Source organism: Chrysochloris asiatica, unplaced genomic scaffold (genome assembly GCF_000296735.1).
Source record: "Chrysochloris asiatica unplaced genomic scaffold, ChrAsi1.0 scaffold00283, whole genome shotgun sequence".
NCBI classification, from domain to species: domain Eukaryota; kingdom Metazoa; phylum Chordata; class Mammalia; order Afrosoricida; family Chrysochloridae; genus Chrysochloris; species Chrysochloris asiatica.
The window spans coordinates 2,503,455-2,513,329 of record NW_006408801.1 but is presented as its reverse complement, the minus strand read 5'-3'; the positions used below and the strand labels follow the sequence as shown (position 1 = coordinate 2,513,329).

Below are 9,875 nucleotides of genomic sequence, written 5' to 3'. Positions count from 1 at the left end.
TAGTCAATAAAGCACAGGTAAACATTTTTCTGATATTGTTTTCAGCCAAGATCCATCGGACATCAGCAATGATATCCCTCATTCCACAGCCTCTTCTGATTCCGGTTTGAACCTCTGGATGTTCTCTGTCAAAGTATGATTATAGCCATTTCTGTATTAACTTTAGTAAAACTTTACTCGCATGGGATATCAAAGAGATTGTTTGATGATATCCACATTCCATCGGGTCATCTCTCTTTGGAATGGGCACAAACATGGATCTCTTCCAATCAGTCAACCAGACAGTTGTCTTCCAAATTTCTTGGCAGAGATGAGTGAGTGCCTCCTATGCCGCCTCACTTTCTTGAAAGATTTCAATTTTCATTCCATCAGTTGCATCAAGAACAGCAAGTCTGCCAGATCAGGTCTGGAGAAATGCTGCTGTTACTTTTAATGTTTTATAGATCAGTTGGTGACGGCAAGATTATAATAGAATACAAGGACCCTGTGCTTTCTTTGTTAATTTACACCTAACTAGCCCAGTCTGCTCAGTCTGATGGCTGACATAAGCTTGATTCATTTCTGAATTAAATGAGCGAAGAACTATATCAATAATAATATCAAGTTTCAATTATTAATCACCCATTTGCAGTGGACTGCAGGGTCAGTTTGAAGTAGGAGGTTGGCAGTTCAAACTCACGAGCCGCTCCTTGGAAACCCTATACAAGGTCGTTATGAGTAGGAATCGACTCCGCGACACTTAATAACCATGTATTAGAGAGTCTTGGTGTGGTGCTATGGGTTAGTGTGTTGGACAACAAGGTTGGTTTGAACCGCAAGGTTGACTGTTCAAGCTCACCAGCTGCTCCTCGGAAACCCTATCTATATAGGGTTGCTATGGGTTGGAACTGACTTGATGGTGCTGAACAACAACCATATATCAGGCGCTTTTCTATGAGCACTTCATATGTTCTTTCAGTTACAACACACAACAACTATATGTCAGATATTAACACTCCATTCATTCGCAAGTGAGGAAATGAAACAGCAAGATTCTGCAATTTCATGAAAACGACACAGAAAACAATGGGAAAGGCAATGGGAGAGCCCAGGAACCCCGGCCACGCTGGCTCTGAGACACACAATCAGACATGCAGGCGCGCCTTGCCTTTCCGAACCTGTGTGTATCCGAATATGCCGTGTTAACTGGCTGGGCTTCTGAAAGGTCTTCCCACAGTGAGGGCACGAGTAGGTGAATCCACTTCTGTCAATGTTGCGGTTGTACGACCTTGGACCTGAGACCCTAGTGTAAAATAAGGGGACGTGATCAGGAAGTGGGCTCCCTCAGACCTCAATTCCAATTAAAACTGACCACAGAGGTCGGCTGAGTAGCCATCAGAACACACTTTAATTAGACATCAATTACATGCAGAGACAGAGATACAGACCCAAACATGTCACACACATGAAGGAGCTTTAAAAAGTACATGGGATAGCGAGATAAAGAGATAGTGGGATTTTCCACGACTTTTGGAAGCCCCCTCACATATGTGTCTACACCATCAAACTTGTTGCTGTCTAGTTGGTTCTGACTTCCACAGACCCTGTAGGAGAAAGCAGGGCTACCCCAGAGTGTCTCCAAGGCCGTCATCTTGATGGAAACAGACAACAGACTGCCACCTCTTCCTATCACAGAGTGACCAGTGGCTTCTAAGCACGGGCATTTTAGTAGCAACCGAGCCCGTCACTGCTGTGGCGCCTCCAGCAGGAAAGTCACTCTCGACTTCTGAGAAGTATGGGAAGAGCAGCGTGACTCTGCACGGTGTCCTGCTGCCCGGGTAACTTGTTGCGTAGGTTCCCTAGCATATCAGAGGGCAGCACGCACCTGATTTTGTAATGCGTCTTCACGTGCTCCTTGAGCTGGGCCGGCGTCTCAAACTCCTTCTTGCAGGCCTTGCACGTGTGCGTCTGACGCCCAGCCAGCTCCTGCCGATGCTCCTCCATGTGGATAGCTAGCTGACTCTGCAGCGTGAACTCGTCCCCACACTCAGAGCAGATGAGGTTCTGGGAGAGAGTGACACGGTGAGTCCACCACTGTCCACGCCATCACTGCTCAGAAGAGCCGCTCAGGTCCAGGTAACAGCCCAGGGATAAGCCACACCGTCCTCTGGTGCCAACCCCAGCACACCTCCCAGAAAGCCTCCTTGCCCTGTGTACACATCAGAGAAGGAAGCGGTGGGAGGAAGAACGGACGGTCAGCGTGCAAGCTACTGGGCGCTGTGCCCTTTGTCCGTCTGCCGAGAAGTAGAATGGTTCCCACTACACAAGGCCCAGGACAGAATAAAAACGGCAACCACAATTTTACAAGCTACCTAAAGACAGAGTGGCAGCTGCCCACTGGGCGAGCTCGGGCGCCAGGCTCTGGTGCCGCCGACTAATGTGTAAGCGCCACACACACACCAGACTTCAAAGATCACTACCAAAAATTACAATGCAAAATTCCAATTATTTTTTTATCTTTGAGTTGATAATAATTGATAAAATTTACTTTAATAGCTATGAGAAAAAAATGTAAAATAGCTTAATATTTTCATATTTAAATTGAAACCTTAGGCATAATATATGAATAAAATTTATCTCACCTGTTACAGAAAAATAATGTAAAATGTTTTTCAGATATGAATGGGTAATACCTTGGTTGGTTGGCTGGTTATGTGCCACGGAGTCAGTACTGACTCATAGTAACCCTGCACAGGGTTTCTGAGGCTGTCAATCTTTAGGGGAGCAGCAAACCTCATGTTTCACTCATGGAGCAGCTGATAAGTTCTGAACTGCTGACCTGAGGTTGGCAGCCTGATGGGGAACCACCACCCCACTAGAGCTCCTTGACGAGGTCTTAGAGCTATGATACTAAATGTGTTGTTGTTGTTAAGTGCCGTTGACTCAGTATGTGGTTTCTAAGCAGCGGGTACTGGATTTGAACCACTGGCTTTATGGTTACAGTCGGTTCTTTGGCTTCACCTGCTGATCTGGCTTTGTGAAGTGTGGCGATGAGAAGCCGTCTGATTGCTCACGTGACAGTTCCATTAGACAGCCCTGCTCCCTGCATTCCTGGGTTGGGGGCTAGCTACCTGAACTTGGACATGGTCAGCTCAGAGGCAGAAAATGAGGGGAACGGTCCCAGCGGCCCTCCTAGGGCTGTTCCCACATTGGACGAGGAAGTACTGGGCAAGCCCTCCGGGCAGTGCCCAGAGCTGACCACTCTCATTTCAATTCAGTCACTCGTCCAGAATTCAATCATACAATCATTGACTTCCATGAAACTTCAAATGACTTTCAAACATGAAAAAAGTAAAAAATGGGTGCATGCTCCTTAGAACAATCACCCATAGGAGAACAAAAGGGCAGCACTTGCCCAGAGAGAAAGTTCCAGAGGCAGGATGGGACAGGGCATCCAGGAGGCAGCAGGGAGCGTGCCGACGTCACGAAACCAAATGTGTGTCATTTGTGGAATGGAAGACCATGTTGTTTTGTAAGTTTTCACTCGAAGCACAATTTTAAAAAAAGGCAGAACTTGCTCAGGAACATACACTGCTATTTCTCCCGGTCATCGTCTTCTGCTAGTCTTTATGTAAAAACACCAGCTTATGCTAACACTGGAGCTGACCGTCAGGATTGTCTGCAGGAAAAGATGAGGATGGACAGAGCAATCTGAATCACCCTTTCACAGTTTCATCAGAAATCATCTTCTAGTGGGGCTGTACCACACAAGGTGAGGCTTTCTACTCTCGCCTAGATTTAAAGTCTTGGAAACTCTCTACAGGGTTGCTGTGAGTCAGAGCCAACTAAGCAGCACTTTATAACAACATGAAGATACCAGAATTTAGGGAAATGAACCGAGATTGTCACTGAATTGCTGACAATACAGAAGATTCTAAGAAACTGTCAGAAAGACGACACCTTGCTAATTTGCTGTATCTCTTTTGTAAAAATACTGAATGTTGTATATCAGACACTGTTTACTCTGCATCACCACCCCCCAGGTCACTGTTGAGGAAGTAACAGCTGAACCTGACGTTTTCACTCTCCACCTCTCCTCTGTGTGAGCCACACAGACCCAGCCTGTAACGCCGTCCTTACCGAATGGTCAGACTCAGGTGTCGCAGGAGTATCTGCATGGATATAACACATACATCTGTCAACATGCTGACCACTCTCATGAGGGAAAGCTTGGGAAGAGGTACACCTTGCTCAGAAATGGTAAAAGCAGGGGTCGAGACATACAGTATTCTCCAAGTTTCTGACATGTTATCAGGAGGGACCAGTCTCGGGAGTCACAGTGGAGGGTCCATGAACAAGAGGAAGAGCCTAACAAGCTGGACTGGTCCAGCTGCGGTGGGCTCACACATACACAACAATTGTGAGGATGGGGCAGTGTTTGGTTCTGGAACCCCTCGATGGCACCTCACAACCACTGGTCTAACCACCTGAACTACTATGGAAAGCATGGACAGCAAACAGCTCGTCTGGACGGCTCCTCATGCCTCCTCCATTACGTGTGCAGGTGTGTGTTTGCAGCATTTTCTAAAACAAGCACATGCCACTCATGCTACAAGGTCAAAAAGATCAAGGACACCATCTATAGTGAAATTAAAAGCGTACTTAAAAAGAGGATTTGAACCCATTGATAAAGTATGAACTCAGTGTTTCTGAGCCATGCTTTACATGTGCTGTGTACACCCTCTGCTTAGTTCTCTTAGGAAGACAATATACCCCGGCTACCAGACACCATCTCTGGATGGCAGTCTTAGAGGGGATTTTCACTTTTCTTATTTTCCTACAATCACCATAACCGAAACCCAAACCTACTTGCCAAGGAGTCAAGTCCAACCCCCAGCAGTCCCCTGTGTGTGACAACAGAACAGAGGCCCATGGACTTCTCGATGACTGCTGAGTCAGAGAGCACTGCTGGTCTTCTGAGGAACCAAGCATCGGTCAGCAGCTAAGCACGTAGCTGTTATACCCGCAGAGCCTCCTTTAAATACCAGCCATTTAAAGTCTAAGTTTGAACCCCCAACAACAGGAGGCTCTCTGTGCACCTATCAGCACTGTCACCTTTCATCCCTGGAGCTGGGGACATTACGATGACACACACGGGCAGACAGACGGGGGCCATCTATGACTTTCTTCTCCCCCACCCTCCAGATACTCTGGGACCCCCAGAGCCACATGAGGACGGACATTCTACCAGCTTCAGAGGCCACTGCAGAAAGTGAATTTTTGTTAAAAAAAAAAAAGTGGGGAGGGGTGGTCTCTGCCAGCCCACTTGGGTGTGTTTCCATCTTCCTCATACACTGCACACCAAGATCTCTCCACCGATGCTACTGGCATCACCAGGAAAGAAAACGGTCCATCAGTAAGCTGGGCCTCGGCCAAGGCAAGTGTCATGGCGATGAACTGAAGTCCACCCGCAGGGCTTTCTGAGTTCATTCACACCTCCAGCCCTCCTGACTGGAGGGGCAGCGCATGCTCACAATGTGTATGTGCTTAAAGGCTTACCTCTTCCTTCTCGTGCAGCATAATGTGGGCCTTGAGACTGGCCACTCTGGAGAATTTCTTGTTACACACAGGACACGTAGGGTCTTCCCCGTTGTGGGTGCATTTATGAAGTGTCAGGTTGAATTCAACATTAAATGTTTGGGGACACTGGTCACATCGGTGTGGCTATTTGGAGAAAAAAGTAAAGAAGCCATTTAAACAGTCTCTCCAGAGACGCCGTCTTGAATAAGACGCGTCTGATTAAAGCACCAGAGCACAGAAGCAATCTCTCTCAGGAAGTCCCACCGCCTCTTCTAGGTCGGAAATGGTTAGCCTTCCCCAAATGTCTTTCCTAAGGTAAACCACCTAGACGAAGGAACACTCGTGTGAGAATGCACCCAACCCATGCTTCCTAAGTAGTCTCTATGGAAACGCAAACACGTGAGGAAGCTCAACTCCTTAGCTTCTGTTTCTGACTAAACTCCAGAGATCGGACATCCAAACTTTAACTGGATCTTAACAAAGTTGGGGAAACACAGCAGGAGGTTGCACACTTATGGAGTCTGGAACTTGGGAGGCATACTTAGGGTTCTCCGCATCTCAGTCTATGATTTTACCAGCTGGGTAGTGTCCCACCCTTCTTGTAAGCAAAGGACTGGTGATGGGTCTGGAGCAGACCGATGCACACCACAATGAGGAGAATGTCGGACCTGACAGGATTCCAGCGTGGGGCAGTGTGATCAGTCTGATGCTGGACTCGTCCTGTGTCCATCCAGCCTCCCACTATGAACACAGTCAGCGGCCCCTCTGTGAGTTCTGCCTGCCACTTTCCCTCTGTCACATATGTCACTGTGATTCTTGGCATACCCAGAAGGCCACTACAGAAAGAGGTTCAAGTCTCTATTGAAGGAAGTACTGCGCCCCCTGCAGCTGAAGTACAAGCACAACCGTCCTGAAGAGCCTTTGAAATGCAAGACTTTTAAGACTAGGACTCCCTCCCTAGTGGAGCAAACCACTTCTGGCAAACATCAACTCTGCCTTTGGTCTGCAGGAGATTCATTCATAAGGACCCTGGTCCCTCAGACAGGCCGTGACAAGCTTGGGGTTCTCTCCTTATGGAATGACAGCTGGGAACAAAACTGTAACTCAAAAAAATATGAAAATATGGGTTTGTTCGTAGGATAGAAATCCCGGTTATAAAAAAAAAAATTCAAATTTGCTATGTGGACTTTCATACTCCATCCGGTTTCAACGCTCCATTTCTGGTGCCCCTCTTAAAATACGAACCTTGTCATTTCGCTCATGGTCCCTCATGTGGCGTTGAAACTGGGACTCTTTTGGGAAAGACAGCAGACAGATTTCACATTTATGGAAGTTTGGAACTTGGCAGGCATAATTAGTATTCTCCGCATTCAGTGTTAAAACTCCATCTATAAAAATACATAAGTACAGACAATAAGTACTCACTGTCATTCCTATCGCATAAAAATAACAAAACGGTTTCATTATTGTTTAAGAGCTAAATTATATCCGAGATTTATAGGAGATTTCAGGTGAAATTAAGGAGCTCGTCTACTGCTAAAAATGGACACGTGCCTACATTAGAAATGGGAACTATTGGGATGAAAGACCAAGGCTGGGAGCAAAACGAAGTTCAAGGGCACTGTCAGCCTACAGGGCACCTGCTCGGAACCTGCACACACCACTGAGCATTGTCCCTCTGACTTGGGGGAGACCTCATCAACAATCCCCACTTTCTTCAATGACTCAGGAAACAAAGTTCTAGTGGAAACTAACCTTTACATACGAATTCATCTACTGAAAGCAGACTATGTCCATGAGAAAACAAAACAAAACAAACCATATGTTCTCTTATGCACTTATGGTTTAGGGATATATGAGATTGCAAATCTGCTTCTATAAACTCATCCCAGTAAGCGGCAATAAATTTAACATACTTTCAAGTAGGAATAACTATGACAAATATTGTATTACAGAAAAATAAATCATAAAAATCATCCAGAATATCATAAAAGACACCACAAATTGATAAGACTCTTTAAAATAAATAAATACAAGACAGCTTCAAAAAGAGTTGTGTAAAAATTCCATTATCTTTTCATTGCCGTTTTCCACAATTTTCATCATATACTCTAAGTCTCATGATTTGGGCATAATTGTATCACACGCATTAACTAGAAAACCCAAAAATATTGAGACCAAAAGAACTAGATGGGGCCCAGCTATCCCTACCAACAGCTCTACAAGGGATTACACTAGAAGGTCGTGGACAGAGAAGGAGAAAAATGTGGGTCCAAACTCAAAATCATTATAAACAAAGAAAGACCAAGTTTACTGGTCGGCAGAGATTAACGGAACCCCAACACCATGGTCTTTAAACACCGTTCAGGTTTGGAAACGGACTCATCCCCAGGGCTCAACTTTCAGCCAAACAACAGACAGCTAGCTCTGAGGGGAGGTACACACACGTTAGAAAAATCAGCATTATGAGATCAAAGGGCAGCATTTGTCCAAGGAGCCAGTTCAGAAGGGTTAAGAAAGGAGGAGGACTGGAGACAGCCTGGGAGGGTGGGAGATGAATGATGCCACCTGCTACCCTGTAGAGATTGTGGCCAGCGAACAGCAAAGAAGCAAAATGCACATGGATGGTTGACCTTGAACTTCGGGTCTGCTCTATAAACCTTTACCCAGTTCACAATAAAAAGTGTCTAACACAAATACAAATGGCAAGATATACATCCCATACAACTCTGTATCAAATGTGATCCAAAAAGTACTGCACTTTAGCAATCTGGGAGCAGGGTGAGGGCTCACTGAAAAGGCCTTCCACGTCGCACGCTCACAGGTGGCAAAGACACATGCATGCACAATGGTCTACTACTAGACCACAGGTAAGCCCCTATTTTGAATTAAAAAAAAAAAAACAGAAGCCTGGTGGCTTAATGTGTTAAGCACTGGGTTGAAAACCAAGAGGTAAAGTGGTTCAAATCCACCAGACACTACGCAGGAGGAGGACTTGGCAACCTCCTCCTAGAAGACTAGCCGCCTGGGAGCTCCTATGCCATCGTTGTCAAGTTGGTTCCGACTCATCCCCAGGCTGGTAGAGTCTGAACAGTCGACTGTGTGGTTAGCAATCCAGTGCTTATCCTACAGTACCACACCAGGACTCCTGGAGGCCCTCCCTGGAGGGCAGTTCACCTCTGTTCTACATGGTCACTGTGAGTCAGCACTGATTGACCACAAAGAAGATTTGGGGTTAAGAACAGAGCCTGCAGTTATGATTGCCCAGCATCCTCCTCACCTAAGCAGAGTCCATTCGAGAGCAGTGACGGCCTTGAGGGAGTGGAGTGGGGGGGCGGTAGTAGGTGGGGCAGGGACGGGGGGGAGAACTTCAAACCTTCCAGCAGAGCCTTGAGAAAGGCAAATTCCAGTCCCAAGAAAAGCTAATGGAGCTCAGAAAACTGCAACTTCATTCAGCAGCAAAAGAAGTCCACTTAGGAAAGGGCAGATGGCCGTTGCTCGTATTTTTAGATACAGCTCTGCCTTGTTCAAAGGCTATACTTACAGTTTCTGCACTAAACCGAATGACCATGTTGATGACTCCGAAGAGTAAATAACATGTTCATTGTGACCACGTCAATTAATACATAGGTATGTGTCCACTTAACATCAGTTCACACAACATCCGGGTCCCATGAGTGTCTCCGCCCCTTTTTAAAAAGAAGGAAACGCTCCTTTTGTTTACAATCTTCCCCTAATAGCTGTAAGACCCCGAAGCCTCGCAGCACTGGGCTCGTGTCGCACTGGGCAGCAGGTGGAGACAGGAAGGTGAGGCAGAGGACATGGCTCTGGGTGCACTGGACCCCTGTACAGGCAACGAAGACACAGGTACAGAAAATTCTCAGACACAGCCACGGATCTTCCAAGATTGCTTTTCTGGAACCAAGGGTTAGGACGAGAGTCTCCAGGGATAGCTCAGTCCACTGGCATGACATAGCTCACTCACCAAGTTCATCCTCTGCATCCTGACGAGCAGCAGCTGGCCATGAGACATTCAGCAATCATTTAAGACCCAACTCTGGTTCTCTACCCAGCAGCAGCAAGCAGGAAGCAAGCAACCACTATCTCAGAGAAGAGGCAAGTCTTCCGGGCTGACCTAGAACTAGACGGTGCCCAGCTACCACCACTGACCCCTGTGACCAGCATTGCCATAGATGAGTCCCAACAGAAGAGAACAAAGTTGTAGAACAAAACTCAAATTCCTGACAAAGGGCAGCCTAACTGGACCAGGGGTGACCACAGGTCTTCCCTGACACTACGACCCTGAGACACTCTTT

At 46.6% G+C, this 9,875-nt stretch overlaps 1 protein-coding gene across 1 annotated transcript in view; it reads right to left on the bottom strand.

Annotated features, from left to right (window-relative positions):
- ZNF236 (zinc finger protein 236) overlaps positions 1 to 9,562 on the bottom strand; it is a 67,846-nt gene extending 58,284 nt beyond the window's left edge. The window contains exons 1-6 of the mRNA XM_006874548.1: positions 9,541 to 9,562; positions 9,284 to 9,403; positions 6,805 to 6,947; positions 5,539 to 5,703; positions 1,865 to 2,043; positions 1,158 to 1,282 (exon numbers count right to left, since the gene is read on the bottom strand). Coding sequence (XP_006874610.1) covers positions 1,158 to 1,282; positions 1,865 to 2,043; positions 5,539 to 5,703; positions 6,805 to 6,947; positions 9,284 to 9,403; positions 9,541 to 9,562 — 754 coding nt within the window. The remainder of the gene's footprint in view (positions 1 to 1,157; positions 1,283 to 1,864; positions 2,044 to 5,538; positions 5,704 to 6,804; positions 6,948 to 9,283; positions 9,404 to 9,540) is intronic.
- Positions 9,563 to 9,875: the final 313 nt, after the last annotated feature.